This window comes from Teleopsis dalmanni, chromosome 2 (genome assembly GCF_002237135.1).
Source record: "Teleopsis dalmanni isolate 2A chromosome 2, ASM223713v2, whole genome shotgun sequence".
Classification (NCBI taxonomy): Eukaryota; Metazoa; Arthropoda; class Insecta; order Diptera; family Diopsidae; genus Teleopsis; species Teleopsis dalmanni.
In genome coordinates this window covers 36,845,031-36,862,003 of record NC_051847.1, presented here as the reverse complement: position 1 = coordinate 36,862,003, position 16,973 = coordinate 36,845,031, and the positions used below count along the sequence as shown (strand labels likewise).

General features: G+C 28.1%; 1 protein-coding gene across 9 annotated transcripts in view; it reads left to right on the top strand.

Moving 5' to 3' along the window:
- The first annotated feature begins 231 nt into the window (after positions 1-231).
- Positions 232-16,973, top strand: part of LOC119677845 (protein enabled) — a 30,533-nt gene continuing 13,791 nt past the window's right edge. For 5 of the 9 annotated variants that reach the window (XM_038089394.1, XM_038089392.1, XM_038089391.1 and 2 more), the window contains exon 1: positions 13,506-14,651. In XM_038089394.1, coding sequence (XP_037945322.1) covers positions 13,528-14,651 — 1,124 coding nt within the window. In that variant the 5' untranslated portion in view covers positions 13,506-13,527. Of the gene's footprint in view, positions 482-13,504; positions 14,652-16,973 lie in introns of those variants that run through there. The other 4 variants (XM_038089397.1, XM_038089398.1, XM_038089399.1 and 1 more) reach the window with 3 other exon arrangements.

Here is a 16,973-nt window from a genome sequence, read left to right as displayed (position 1 = left end):
ACAATTTTTGCTTAATAATAATAAAAAATTTATATGCGATTTAGTGATGTTCAATTGCACTTTTTTTTATAGAAAAAAGGGCTTTTGTGACAATATAAGTATTTGTTGTTGTAAATATTGCTTAGTAAATAAAAATAAATAAATAATTATTGTAATGTTTTTTTGATATTATTTGATATTTTTGATAATTATATTTGTTTAATATAAATATTTTCTCTATTTGCAGATCTCATATATATCTAAGATATTAGAAATAGAAGCAGCAAACCAACAGAAGGTTTCACTTACAATATAAAATCCTACGTTTAAAGCTGTCATCATTTAAAATTCAAAGCATTTACTACAAATCACCAATTAGTGAAATTTATCAACGTTAAAGACTCAACACAAAAGGCTTTTTTAAAAATTATATTATTCAACGAAAAAAATATATATATACACAATAACGTAGCCGTTTTATATAATTTTACATTAAAATGACGTAAGTAAATATTTTTCTTTTTTTTTTTTTGTATATTATATTTACATATTTTAATTAAAAATTATCACTGCAGTTGTGCATTTCAGTACCTCCTTCATTGTTCTTTTTTAATATTAGCTCAGATATTTTAATAAAATGTTATAATTTTTTTTTTTTAGAAATTGTTTTAGAAAATTTTAAATTAAAATTAAATGTAAAGTGTAAGATTATTTTTAAGTCTTGATTATTTTTAATTTTACAAATTACATTAAATTTTAATTAAATATAATATATTCTTAATTTTAAAAATTACGTAAAAATTTATAGAAAAATTTTATTTAAATAGTTTAATTAGTTCCGAATTGAATTTGAATTAGAATCACTTTAAAAAACCAATTACTTAGACATTTTATTAATATATATGCAATGACTTCCCAACACTTTCTAAATCTAAATCTAATCTAATATATGCAATTAATGTTTTTCATAATACTATATCACTCACCCTATAATTTATTGGGTCTGTGTCAAACACTGGTATTAGTTATTCCCAGTTAAAGGCCGTAGTATAGTTAGTTACCTTACAAGTCGCAAAAACTCTTAGAACTCTTAGATAATTAAATATTTATGATAATATAGTATACTAAATATTTCTATTAAAATCTATGGACTTTCATAAATAATTTTCAGGTGTATATTTATACACCTTAATGTCTTTATCATAAATTTCTAATATTTAAGATTGAAAGAACTTTTTCAGAAATTGCAAGTATGTCAAAACATTATGATTGAACCAAATGTCAATAATAGGGGTATTCACTCTGTCTTGCAAACTCATTGCAAGGTGCATGAGAAGTCAGTGAGGGCTGCTAGAATAGCACTGTATATTAAACAAAGTAAAATCGATCATTATGTGCTAAACTGCTATAGCTTTACTTTTACGGTTTCTTGATATTATAAGCTTACTTAGACAATGTGATGTTAAGGTATATTGTATGCAAAAGTTTGGAAAGCTGCTATCACTCTACTGTGGGCGTGAAAACCCTGTGAGTTAAAAATTTACCACAAATATTATTCCAATCATAAACACAGAGAAAGAAACGGACCCTATACGTTTGGGGTTTCAAAAATTTGTGAATTTCAAGAAATTATGGATAAATTAATTCCTTTGAAGATTAGGCGCAAGCGCGTTTCTAGTGTGGGAATAAAAACACTGAAAAAAAGGAAGTTTATGAATCACTTAAATAGTAATAAAAAAATAGAATATTTTTTACACAAAATCTTTAATATAAAGGGCTAACTATAAATCGAGGTCGTCATTATGAGCACTAAGTAATTGTCTAATTGTTTATATATCTTCAAATTAATTTGTTATATTTGTTTTGTATATTTCCATCCAAGTGAGTGGATTCCAAGTTAGAATTAAGTGTTTTCCAAGGGTGATAGATAGTTTGTAATTCAATTAAGTCTACATTTGAATCACTAATTTTTAATTTTAATATAGTAAATTGTATCACAAGGGTTAAATAAAGAATGGCGGCAGTGTTGTGACACATATAATAATTTTTCTAAAATGCTACACCACAACAAACTCCTGGAAAATGATTTCAGGACATTGACCGTATTTTTTTTATTTCCATAAAACATTTTTCCAAAAAAATTACAAAACTAATTATCATTAACTAATAGTAGCGATTTTAATGGCACAAGCCAAAAAACTGTAAAAATCTAGGTGCTTAGGTCATTTATTATTTTACTTCCCCGCTCGTACTTTCACGACTTGCTGAAATAGTAAAAATCCTCTTTTTTAAAGTATTGTTTTAATATCCTTATGGCGCAATCTAATTATTATGCTATACCTTAGAGAAAGTCATATGAGGTTGTCCCTTTATTGTTTTGTTGCTATTGTTTACTTGTTAACTAATGTGTTTATTGTATGCGTTTCAGCACGCATTTTACACTGAAAATTTTGTTGGGTGAGGCACTATTTTATTTTGTCCTTTAAATTTTATCTACAAACAAACATAGCTATATATATATATATATATATATATATATATATATATTAATGTATATGTATTATATTATTTATTTTTGTTATGGTCTCATGTCCCACTAATATATCCTATCTGGCCAAGCTGCTTAATTTATTTAACCTAATATATAATTTTTGTGGCATTCTACTGCTCGGTCACAAATATGGGTGTGCGTAGCAGTAGTAGTGCCAGATAGCGGAGTAGAAGTTTGCTTTATAGACATAGAGTTGTGAACATGTGAATTGCGTATTTTGCGGTGTGAATCCCAAAGCATCAGATACTCACAGTTTTAAAATTAATTTTCAACAAATTTTCCGTTTAGTAGCATGAATTGTTCTTTTCATTTGGGTTTTCCTCTCCTTATTTTCCTCAATTTCATTTAGTTTTTTTCTGCTTGACGGATGAGTAAGTTCATTCAAGTTCGGTTAGTGGATGAGGTTGTGGATGATGTGTGTTTTAGTAGTCAGTAGATTGAATACGCAGCCAAAGTAGGCACCACATTAAATGGGAAATATTTGCCAACAAGAGCAGTAAGTTGTGATATTCTATTATCGTTTCTCGTTGCGTATTAGCACTACTGGTCGGATTTTGTATTCATATTAGTCTTTCGTTGTTGGCATAAATATATATTGTCGATAAATAGTTTCAGTGATTAAAATTTTAATATATATATATTTAAAAAAAATAAATGGCGGGATATGGTAATTACTGTTATAAATGGAAACCACATAATTGCGATAAAATATAAAATAAATGTGTAAAAATAAATTCTGATATAATAAATATTTTGAATATAAATAAAAGCTAAATAGGAAATTAATATTTAAATTCTGTTATAAATTAAGCAATATAAATATATTTAATATAAATATTTTTATCGTGTTAGTTATTGCTATTCCAATCGTACTAAGCTGTCGTATAAATAAATAAATAAATTAATGTTTTCATTATTAATCTAACTTAAGCAGTGATAATATGCAAGTACATATGTTTGCAGTATCTCAGAACATATATTGCTTGATAAAATAAAGCTGAATATTTTACATTGCAAATTAAAGCTTTAAATAATATGAATTGTTTTGAACCATTAAACAATAATTTTATTTTTTTAATGTGCTAATCGTTAAATAGATAAATAATACACTTTTTACAAAGAAAATATATAGTATCCTGATGGGTGTTGATCCCCGTGCTGCCAGATACACGCTTCTGGTTATGACACAAGTGAAAACTCACTCACTACGATTTATACTCAAAACAATGGCGGATGGTTCCGGGAATTTAGTCGCCTCTATGACAGTCATACGTTACCACGCGAATATGCTAACCTTTTAACCGCAGGAGGGCAGGAGTAATGAGAAGTTAAATTGTGATTTATATTCAGTAATTTGGTTCAAAAGTTTCGATTAGTGTAATAGTGCATTTTGGTGTCTCAATGCTTAAAAACGCCAATTTAGAATTGTTTAAAAAATCATAAAGACAAATCAAAATTGTTTTTACTGTTGTTTGTTTTAAACAAAATATTCTGGGCTTTACATCGTCTGTCGTTCTCAATACAATACTTTGGTACTGGGTATTTGAATAATACTGATAGCATCACAGTTCACTTCTATGTCAATGTTTAAAAAGCAAATGTTTGTCCTTTGGTGCCGCCTTGTTTATGTCTAATCCTAAGTAATTAGGAAATATTGAGTTCTAAACAAAACTTAATATTAAATCTCTTATTTATAAAATCTTATTTATAACATTATCACTTCTGAGGAACTAACCTCACTTCTATCCTGCCCAATATTTTCATTTGCTATTACAAATATTTAATTTTAAAAAGTGCCATTTGCTTTGGAAAGCACCTTCTATCTTAAAGGCTTGGTTAGACGGTAGGTAACGTAAGAAATTAATTCGAAGCGAAATGCACAAACAACCAAACCTGCGTACTTGTAGGAACGAAATAAACAATGTTCGCCGCTTTTATTTATTTTGTTCCTATCAAATGCGCAGGTTTGGTTGATTGTGCATTTCGCTTTGAATTAATTTCTTACGTTACTTACCGTCTAACTGAGCCTTAAGTTTTGTTATTATTCTACCAGTACCATAGTCAAAATTGTGTCAAATAGGGATCACATGCGAAAATATTTCGCATGTATAGATATTTCGAAAATATCTATTCGTGAAGGCTTCTCCTCCCTGGAGAAGACTCCTACCACTTTCTTCTGTCCATATTTAAAATTAAAGAATTTCTCATTTTCTATTTTGTTCTTCGATAGCTTTAAAATACTTACAAAATTGTTGCAATGGAGAAATGCTGCTTATCGTTGATGCCACACTTACTACTGCTTTTTATAGGTATATGAGTTTTTCTTCTATTATTTTAAAAAGCAAAATTCAATTAAAAAGCTTAAAGAAAAACATGATAATCAATTTGTTGTTAATATTTTGTTTGAAATCATATTGCATCTTGTTATATGCAGCACTTCAGTAATTTTGTTGGCTTCAGGTAGCCTCTCCACTTTCCATGTTTGTTCTACATAAGCAATGATGCAGCAGATAACATCATCAGTCGGCCTATCTTACAATTGCCTCTCATTCAACGTGGATGCTCCATGCAACCAAATTGGCAGTAAAAGTGCTTTTTACTTTAATTGATTCGAAAGAGTGGCAGGCGCTTAGTGTTGCATGCAACAGTATTTCCTTCAAAATACCTTAAAGTAATTAAATTTATTAAACTTTCTTATCGCGGCAATTTAAAAATTTAATTTGATGAAATTGCATAATTCTTAAAAGAATATTATGTATCAGAAAACAAAATTTTCCCTAGGGTTTATAGTGCTTTCAATTATTAAAACAATTATAAAATACCTGCAAGAAAAGTATTTTCTTTTATAAAAAATAAAAAAGTATTCTTTTAAATGTTTTTAACAAGGCATCAGAACTTATATATAACTTTCAAGATATCAACATAATTATGTTCTTTGCATTATTTGCAATGCATTTATTGCTTTAATTAAATTATTTACACACAACGCCTCCATTTAATTAAAAACTTCATAGATACTTCAAGTAGAAGTTTATTGACCCAAATATCTTTTGAGGGCAAACTTAAATTACGCAAATAACAAACACAACAACAACAACAGTTAAAGCTTATACTATTTCACATAATATATGGTATATTCTGTTGTTTATTATAACTGTAAGAAAAAAAAATTACTTATGAGGTTGAAAAAAGTCCTTTACTTCCTTTAAACATGCCTAATCAGGCAAACGTTGCTCTGGTGACCGGATACGTAAGGCGTTTGATTTCCGATTAGGTTAAAATTCACTTCATGTTGTTGGTAGCAATATTTGATGTTGGCGCTGTGAAACACTTTCAATCAAGTGTATTGTTGACGTGTGCACATGATGAAGCCACATGGAAATCTATATCGAAGTACATATTTCGAAGTAAAAGAAGACTAGAAATAAATTCAGAGTTGAACGACTGTTTGGCTGCCAGCCATTAGCATATATATATCACCAAGTAAACAGACAGACAGGCGGGCACGTCAACAAAAAGTTAAGATAAAATGTTGCTTGATATATGATATTTTTGTAATATAATTGTATTCAGTAAAAAAAAAATAAAAAAAAAATTAAGAAAAAAAAAAAAATAACATAAAAAATAAAGAAAGAAAAATAAAATATAATAAAAAAAAAATTAAAAAAAATAACAAAAAATAAAAAAAAAATAACAAAAATAAAAAAAAATATATGAACGACATATATATTTATGTGAAGTAAAAATTGATAGATATTGAAAAATATTAAAAAAAGAAAATATTTTAATTTAAATGCTCTCAAAATTTTATATATTGTAATTTCTTCGAAAATATATGTTATAAAACACTCACCTGTCCTGTGGTACTATCCAAAGAATGATAAAAATATAGATCCTTTTTTAAAAATATAATATATTATATAAGCAATTATATAATGCATTTGTCACTTAACGAATTTGATGTTAACTAAAGTCTAATATAAATAAATCAGATGATTTGATCTCTGTTCTCCTCTGTGTATTTGTTACCATTAAAACTTTGAATAAATTAAAAACTTTTTTCTATATTTTTCAATATCTTTCAATATCTATCAATATTTTTCAATATCTATCAATATCTATCAATATCTATCAATATCTTTCAATATTTATCAATATCTATCAATATCTTCCAATATCTAACAATATTCTTATTATCCCATTACCCGAGAACTATATAGGATAGCTAAGGATAATTAAGCCTGAAAGAAATAAGATTACCTTATTCTGCTCACCAGTTATCCATGAACATTTTTTTTTTTCAATTTTTTTTACTGCATTATCTTATTAAGTCCTCTCCATTGCATGTTCTTCACTTCTACATCCAAATATAAACATAATTCCCTGTTTTATTATTTTTCTTCTGCATCTGACAAGTACATTTTTATAACTTAGGACTATAGAATCCTTCCGTCTTACATAAACGTTCGTTTCAATAAGAGAAGAAATTACTTATTAAAAAATAGGTAAAACCGGTTTTACAATGTAAAATATTTTGTTGCATCACTGTCCTCATTTACTGAAATTAACTATATTTAATCCATCTGTTTGTTTTATAAGTTAAGATTGTTAATATAGTCCATCGATAGGTACTACTGATTTCGGGGTCTCAGCATACAAAAAGCATACTCAAATTTTTATGCTAATGAGGTGTTATGGGGAAAGAAAATGAATGATGAAATGATGGAATATGAGTGAAATTAGGTAATGAGAATAAGAGAAGAGTTGCGGGAATAAAGGAAGAGAAAATTGTGTTTATGAAATTGCAGAGCAGTTATATTTTAATGCAGGGGCTACTTGTCGTAATGGGGAGTAACTGTTGTTCACTAGGATCTACATTAAAATTTGTATTGGAATTTGGTTTTAGTAAAATGTGTTAATTGTTATTGTATTGTATTATTATTAAAATTGTATAAATTTCTTTTTCTTTTTTATTGGTGGTAAATCTGAAGTAAAACCTTAGCTTTCCTTACATTTCTGTATACTTTATAGTTCCTCGCAATTGTTTCTCTAGTAATTGACATTGAATTGTCTTACATTAGTTTCTCTAATAAAGCGATCTTCTTTTTCTTAGTGTTCGTTTCCTCTAGTGGGCATAGAACTGATTCTCTTAAACCACAGTCTGTTAGGTGTTGCTCTGTATATATCGTTTCATATATAGTGCGCTTCTGTCATTTCTCTTTCAGTTGTCCTTCTCCAAGTTAAAGCCGGTGCAACAGTGCGTCTGTTGCTTTGTGGGTACCTTATAAAGCCACAGGTACCAAGAACGGTCCATAGCTGTTTTAGCATCAGAGTTTTCAAACACAAATAATCGACATTTATAAGTGTGTTTGTCGTGCTATTCATAGTTCATCTATTTGATTCTCTGAGGGTTTATTCTAGCTTTCAAAATTCAATCTTGTAACAAAAGGAAAACATCAACATTGGTTTTTGTTCCATATTGTTCAGCAACTGCTGCATATTGGCGTACGATTTTAGTTTGTGTGAAAGTCCAGGGTGCATATGTATGTTTTTGAATTGTGTATATAAAAGTTTATAAATTTTAAAGAGTTATGCTATGATCTTTGAAATCCAATGCACAGTTGAATGTCGTTAGACTGATTAACATAGGGTACTGGTTTAATTGAATTATAATTTGTTAGTTCAATAATTAGATTTTTCTCAAATCTACATATCTGGTGCTCATTATCTAACAGCATTGTATAGATTTTATACTATATTTGTTATTATTTTGTTTATGTTATTATAATTTATATTATTTTTATACTTCTGATTTAAAATCAGTTATAAAATTTAAAAATTTTCTAAATAAATTGCGTAAATCATTTCTAATTTAGTTTGCGAGTTTAATACATATAATTTTCGTAATGATTACTAATAATCTATTAGTAGAAGAAAACTAGTTTGACTTCAAACAAAAGAGTATGAACCGAAACAACTGGAATAAGTAATTCTAATAAACTGCAACAAAAAAATCTGTTTTCAGACTGTAACAATTACTGAGTTCACGTTAATAGTTGACTACGACATAGCCAATATTTAATTAGTTAACAGTAGCACAAACTGTTTTTGTGTAAAACATAAAACATTACTCAATTATGCAGTTGTAGATGCATTTCTCAGAAAAACTGTCAACTCACATAACTGATTAAAGGTACCTTGAATCATTGTTCAAGTCACAGAACGTGCGCCATGAATTTTGTCGCTATGCGTTGACTAATTAAAAATGCAAAATTTATGCACAATACACTTGGTTGGTTAGTCAGTTGAAGGACTTTAGTGAACAAACACAGCACACATATGCTTTAAAAAAAAATCATTTGGAAATTAAAAACAGCAGAAATCTGTAAAATCTGTTGATAAAAACTTTTTAAGCTGCGTTTTAACGACGAAGTATCTTTGTCATTCAAAATGAATTTAAACTTCTGTGTTGATATGTATGAGCCAGATATATTCAAAACTCTTCTTGTTACCATAATCGGTTTCCATATGCAAACCATATTTATCTAACCGACAATATAAACAAAAAAAAGTTTGTTTGTACTTTAATCTGCAGTCTTTTAAAAAATGTGTTGCCTTTTACGGTGCGATATATGAAAACGTAACATATCACACATTTAGCTAGACATAAGGTGCTTTAATGATTACAAATTGTTAGGGATGTGCAAAATTATAAGAAAGTTTAAATTAATATTTATAAAACGAAATAAACTAAAATAAAGATATACAAATTTGACAAATTTAAAGTAAATTAATGGTATATACTCGCTTTGATAATAAAGTAAGGAAAATTTTATATATATTTTTTATAAAATATAAACAAATTTTTTTCATTTTATAGAAAATTAGTACTAAAAATTTCCTCTAAATTATTTGTTGAATTAATTTTTTAGTTATATATAGTTGAGAGTTCTCATGCTAATGCAACTAGCAACACTTCCACTCAGATACATATATTGCCCTCTGTGATATTTTTAATATTGCCTACTAGGAACTATGTGTTTTTTCTAGTGGCTTATACTGGTTAAACCATTTGATCTCCCAAATAAAGTTAAGGAGCCTTAATCAATTCACTTTTGGTTATCTCAGATAGATCAGCGAAAAAACGATTTTTATAATATTGAAATCGCTTCCCGAAGTGCAAAAAGCTTTTCGTTTTATTTCTATCTAATCTATGTTATATTGGTCTAGTAAAGAGAGGATCCCAAGACTTTGAAGTCGTTTCCTCTGAACACTTGAACAAAGACAAAGAGTGGGTGATGGACTCTATCCGCTTTTAGTCGTAGTAACACCTTCAGTTGACGAAACACACTGTTTATACTGCAGTAACTGCACGAACTTGGGGTTTGCGAAGATGCAAAAGATTTTTTATTTTATTCTTTTCAAATCTTCTGGGTTATAAAATTCTAGCGACTTTATAGTTTTCACAATTACTTTTCAGGCCATTTGTCAATGCGATGGAATACTTCTCTTACCTTAAACAGTTCATACAACGACCGTCCTTCTTCTGATCGTCCCGTCTGCTACCCCTTTACTTTTAATATTTTTGTGTACAGAAACCTAACAAACAAAGACCTGGTAATGTTTAATATTCATCATCAGTATATTGGAATAAAATAACTAAATTTCTTGATTACATATTTTTTGTCTTATTTATTTTTGAATGTTGAAGACTGTATAATAAATTCATATATGGTAAAGATAAATAATATGTCAGGCAATTTTTTTAATATAATAATGAAGACTTTATTTATTATTCATAAAAGTTATGTTTTTCTAAATAGAAATTTTTCTTAATCGGGAAGAATTGCTGATCCTGTCGTGTCCGTTTAAGATAGCTTTCACTGTAATATGTTATCTAAATCTTGCTTTTATGATTTAACTTAACGATGTTATTATTTTAAACTATAAAATCTGTTTTATTAATTATATAAAAACAATATTGATTCCTTCTAACTATTAATGCCTTCAATGAACTTTCTCTTTTTATCAATCTATTAGAAGTTCTCCAATAGAAGTTTAAATAATTTTTCTTTGTATAAACAACTTAATGTAGTAAAATTTAATCAATTGAAAGATATAAATCAAATCATAATTTTTTATAATTAAGTCAATTATCCATGTAACGGTAATTAATTTGTCAATAACTTATCTTATCTTGACCGATGTTGTAGACCTTTAAATATGCCAAATTAAAATTGTATGTACCATCTTCTTTCTATTATTGATGATTTTATAAAATGAAAATGAGTTAAGTAAATGAAATTCTTGAATTTTCACGCTGTGTATCTTGTATCTATTTTAGTTTGTCCAATACGATACTCTGCTGTTTATTTCGTTCTATTGTATTGTTATTTTTTAATCTTTTAAACCTTTACTTCTGATTGAACTTCTTTAACCACAAATATAAGCACAGAATTAACTGATTATACATGTATACTATGTACAATAATTCATCATCGTCAATATTTCTACCATTATCACTATCTCTATCTCAAGATTTGTATTAAACGTAATTGCTTAGTAATTTGACTGGAAGGGAGTTAATAATGACAAATACCTTTACAAATCTACAAATCTACAAACCTCATGGATTGATGAAAAAGAATTAACGCATGTTTTTACGCTTGTATGTGTCGATTTATGGAAGACTGACTGTTGAACCGGCACGTTTATTGTGGATTATGTTGATGTAAATATATTAAGTTTCATAAAATCAGTCCAACAATTGTTATATTTAAATGCAAATTTTTTTCTTATTCTGTAAATAGGACTCGAGAAAAAGTATACTTTTGTTTTTGTTTTAATTTTATTGAGTACATTTTATACAACACCTTTCCTATATCACGTAGAACCTAGGGTAGAGGTAATAAGTTATGATTTAAAATATACATAATACATACAATTTAAAAACACGTAATATGTGTAGAATGTTTCATTTACATATAAATAATAATATTACTTTGTTGTGTAATAGAGTTTCATTGAAATTGATACAATAGGACTTTTCTGGCCGCAGTACCGGCTGTTGGGCGATTTCACGCTTAAACTTTTAATAATAATAATAAGACAGTTTCATTGGTTATGAACAACTGACATACACATTAATATAGTATCATTATATATACTGATATATTTTTTGATATATTAGGGAGGCTTTTGCTTTCACTATTCCTTCTCCTCGTTTAATATGTACGCATGTAATCTCTCTGGTATTTATCTTTTCGTCACTTTCTTCTCCAATGTGTAATCTTCAAGCTTATAATCTTTCTAATACTTCTCTTTCTACCATTTATTTAAAATAAATATAAAATAATTATTCTATACTTCATTAATCCTTCATTTATTGTTTTCCTTGTACTCGTCCTTCTGATCGGTTTGTCGTTCTCTTCTTCGCTCTATTGCTCTATTTTGTGCTTACATTGTCATAATCGGCCTCATCGCATTTCACTTCATCATGTTTCATTATGTTGTATTCCGCCAAGTCGTATCCCATTTTGACATGCTCTTTTTTGTCGTATTATATACCACTGCGATATGTTTCTTTTACTTTATCACGCCACCTAGAGATCTATTAACTTTCTTCGTTGTTGGATTTTTCATAATTGTATATAGGTTCAGAGTTTTAAGAGTTGATAATAACAATTTAATATTGAAGAAGAAAACTTTTGTATATACAGGATGTTCTTTGAGAATGTCTCATAATGTGCGAACATTATTTATTGATTGAAAAACAAAAAGTATAGTAAAAGAGAAGATTCCGTTTAACTAGTTACATATTGTGAAAGAAAAGTCGTATACTAAAGTTGAGTTATTATTAGTATATTATTATTAGTATATTATTAATAGTATATTATTATTAGTATAAAAATTAGTATTCAAAATACTACAAATAGTGTTTGCATATTCTTTTGAAAAAAATCTAAAAGAATTCTTCAATTTCACTTAATAAAGTCAATCGCCTGACATTGAAAATGAAAAATAAGACAACATTCTTGTAAATATTTTTATGTTTCAATAAAATACATTAATAACGTTACAAAAAATATATATTAAGAAAAAATGTGTCAACTTACAGCACTAAAAATCAAATAAATAAAAGAAAATAAATTCCCAAAGAATTTATGTAGGATGTTTAATTTTTAAAAAATCTTGTTCTATTCTACCGCCCTGTAAGAAACACATTTACACTTCTTAATCGTTAAGATCCTCGCCGAAAATGAATAATAAATAGAGTTTACAATGTGTAGCGTACCATAAGCGCCCACATGACTTGATGTTACAAAATTTTTTCAATATTTTTTTTTATATCAAACTATTGTCTCAGTTTGTTTATTGTATTGATTTTGAGCGCGTCACTCTTGGTCAGCTGCTTCGTTTTAGATGTCGGCTTGTTATGCTCCAACTTTGGTACAGAAATCTTGTACATGTTTACACATTGGTACACACTGACACATATATAGTAAAGACTTTCAAACCCACAGAAAGAAATATTAAAGAAATACAAATACAAATACAAACACTTGTTTCATTCATTCATTCATTTACTCATTCTTTCATTCATTTCTTGAGAGTTTTTATTACATTTCAACTATGAGTTGATTTCAGTTGCGCCGCTGTTGTTAAACTCGATTGACGATCGAATAGTTGCTCTGAATCAAAGCGCATTAGTGAACGCCTCAAACAATCCCAAATAAATTATAAACCATTTCAGTGCTCTATTAGTGCTTTTGTTTTTCTGTGAATTTTGAGTTTCTGAGATTGTGCATAATTCAAGTTTTTGTATTTTGGTATTGTGTATTTGCATAACTTTAAATGTACATGAAACAGATGTGCACCAAATCTAAACAAAATTAAATAATTTTGTATAAAAACGTGCTAAAATAATCCAAAAAAAAAAAGAAATATATATAAAACAAAAATTAAATATTTTATTTCCTTAAAAAAAAATTGAAATCATGAAAAAGCTTTATGCAAAAACAACATTTTCGAATAGAAAATCTAATAAAAATAATAAACAAATCGTTGAAGATGTGACAGATGCGGATGCTGATTTAAACCACAAACACAAACCGATACTTGCTTACCAAACTGCAACGCCGCCACCACAAATTATATCGCCACCGCATCCTGCTGCTGTTGCGCAAAATACTTTACAACGCGCAGCCTCGCGTAAAAGTAGTCTTAACTCATATAAACAACCATTTGCTGCTGCTCCTCTAAATCCCGATCAATTAACATACATTTTGCCAGCATCAACAGATCCATCAACGCTACTGTATCGGCAGTTTCAACAGCAACAAGAACTGCAACATCAGCAACAGGAGGAGGAATACAATCATTATATGCAAGATGAATCGACTAGGCATTATTATTCCATTGCTGAGTTGGAAGATTTAAATATGCTTGATCATCGCCACCCGAAATATCAGCGTCAATTGCGTTATAATCGCGTACCATATCATGAACATCAAAAACTTGTGTTACAACTTCCCATGGTTGAATCAACATCATCCTGCTACAATGATGATAATAATAACAACAGCAGCACTACTACTCCAACTTCAGATGGCATATCCAATAATCATACAAATGTTTGCTTTGTAAATGCATCTTCGTCAGCATCAATATCAGCGTCAACAATGAAAACACCATCAACAACAAAAACAAACATTACAACAGCATCGGCAGCATCGTCAGCAACATCCTGTTCTTCGCCAATTTATGAAGCACCACAAATTGTCACATTGCCGGTCAATAACATAAACAGAATAGAAAATGATGAAAATGGTGATAATGATTATAATGATTCTGTTAATTTTTTGCCCCTATATGGTCCGTCGTCGTCTAGCATGCATAGTTCAATGCCCATAACAACATCACATCAGCATATATTACAAGGCGGCTGTAATAGCAGTAGCGACAGTAGCGGTTACAATAGCCTCACTAATCTTTTAGATGTACGAGAAGGTGGCAATGTTGCAAGTGACTATTATCAGCGTCAACAACATAAACAGCAGCAACTGAATTATCTCCCACAGCGACATAATTCGGTCAAAGCGAATTTTATTAATGCCAATTTGTAGGTTACACTTTATTTTCACTTGCTATGTAATAAGTAATGTATATTCTTTTTTTAGTAGTAATTTTTCTATAGTTGTAGTATAGTTGAAATAGTTCAATTCTATTTACTGAAATGGAAGTTCCTTTAGTGGCTTGTTATTTGATATTTCAGCTAGTGGTCAGTAATTTGCATCATCTCCAATCAATACCCTCTCTTAAGACAAGTTTCATTTGATAAAGTTTTTTTTTAGAAAAATCTTAAAAAAATGTTTGAATGGTTGGTTGCAGTGCTACTACTGCAGATAACTTTCCATAGACCACAATTAGGGATTTTTCGACGTCTTACTATCATATTTCTCGCAAGAAACCTTAAGATAGAAACATACAGACTAAATTCATCCAGTCAAATTTAGATAATTTAATAGATCTTTCGTCTTTATCGTTGAACAGCCTGACAAGTTGTCAAAAAAGTAGTTCCTTAAAAATCTATTTGTTTTGGACGCCAGAGCCGGGTATTTACAAAGAATTATTATAATATTATATATTATAATAATATTATAATATTTTATATTATTATAATATATGTTATAATATTATTATAATAATATAATGTTATCTATTATTAAAATATTATATATTATATTATATATTATTATAATATTATATATTATATTATATATTATTATAATATTATATATTATATTATATATTATTATAATATTATATATTATATTATATATTATTATAATATTATATATTATATTATATATTATTATAATATTATATATTATATTATATATTATTATAATATTATATATTATATTATTATATTATTATTGAGGGTCTTTTCGTCAATTTATTGTAGTTTTGCGATTGTGCAAAAAAAGTGTGCCAAATATGAGTACCTGGGAAATCGCGCCAATTTTAACATCCTACAATCCATACTCTTTAACGTGTCTTGTATAAAAAAAATTTTTGGGTTATTTTTTGTTCCAGAGTCTATAAATCTCTTGTTACTATAAATCAATATAAAAGTATTCTTACTTAATCTTATATTTTACTAGATGGTTTACAACATAATGCTTAGAAAATCATCTAACTGATAAGAAGGTGTTATATTAAATTTTAATTTGAATTTTTTTACCTAAAAAGAGTAATAAATATATCTTGGGTCAATATACTTTTTTGCTGTTTATTTTTCACTAATATCTAAACTTGGAAAGAAAAAAAACCAATCATATTAACATAAAGTAATCTCTAACTAATGGCATGTTAATCTTATGTTTTCTTTACTACATATTATTATTGTATATTACTTTTTGTTTATTCTTTTTCAAGCTCACAATATAAAGTTTTAGTTGTAAATAACTTTTTTTAAAACAATCCATTAAAATTTATTAAAAGTGGTTAATGCCTCAGTAATTTCAGTTTCACTTAAAATTTTTCTATTAATTTCACTTTATTAAAAATAATTAATTTCTATTTCGTTTGAACTTTTCTCTATGCAAATTTAAATATTTATAAAGTATTCACCTGGGTTTTCCAATCAACTTCCACTAATTTTAGGGCATATTTCCCAGCTTCAAGAAAAGAAAAAAAGTAATATCCATATAAGCTAGATTGTTTACAATAATAATAGAGATAACAGTGAATAATAAGTTATGTTATATAAATTCCTCGTACTATTATTATAAGGATAACGAATAGTACACTGCGATCTAAAAGATCTATTGTGCCCCTTAGTCGGATTAGAGTGTTTCTCCAAGTTGAGAACCGCAGTGCAAAATAAGAAATAAGTTACGTAATTTCCTCGTATTATTATTATTATAAAGATAACGGATAGTACACTGCGACCTAAAAAATCTATTGTGTCCCTTAGTCGGATTAGAATGTTTCTCCAAATTCAATTCTTTAGTGAAAGACAGTGGTCCTAACTGGTCCGCTATGCATCAGTGCCGGGCATTCTTTTAGCACATGATATGCGGTTTCTCTTTCTTCTCTACAGTCTGAATTAGATTGGATTTCAAACTTTGTTAGGTGATTATTCAATCGTTTAGTATATTTGTAATAATTCCTAAGTGATTCTTTGTTAGTTCTATGCTTTAAGTAAAAGCGTTTTAGGTCCCTAAAAGCATTTTAGATTTTGTTAGTCTTGTTAACCATTCCCACTATAGTTATCTTTCGTTTTCCCCTGCGTTGTTCTCAAATTGAGGACTGGTAAGATATAAGAAGAAGTTTTATTATAAAAGTTACAAATTACTGAGCTTGTCGGTCATCTTAAATATTGCGATCTTACAAAAAATATTCTCCTAAAAACCGGTTGGTTCTATAATTTTTATAG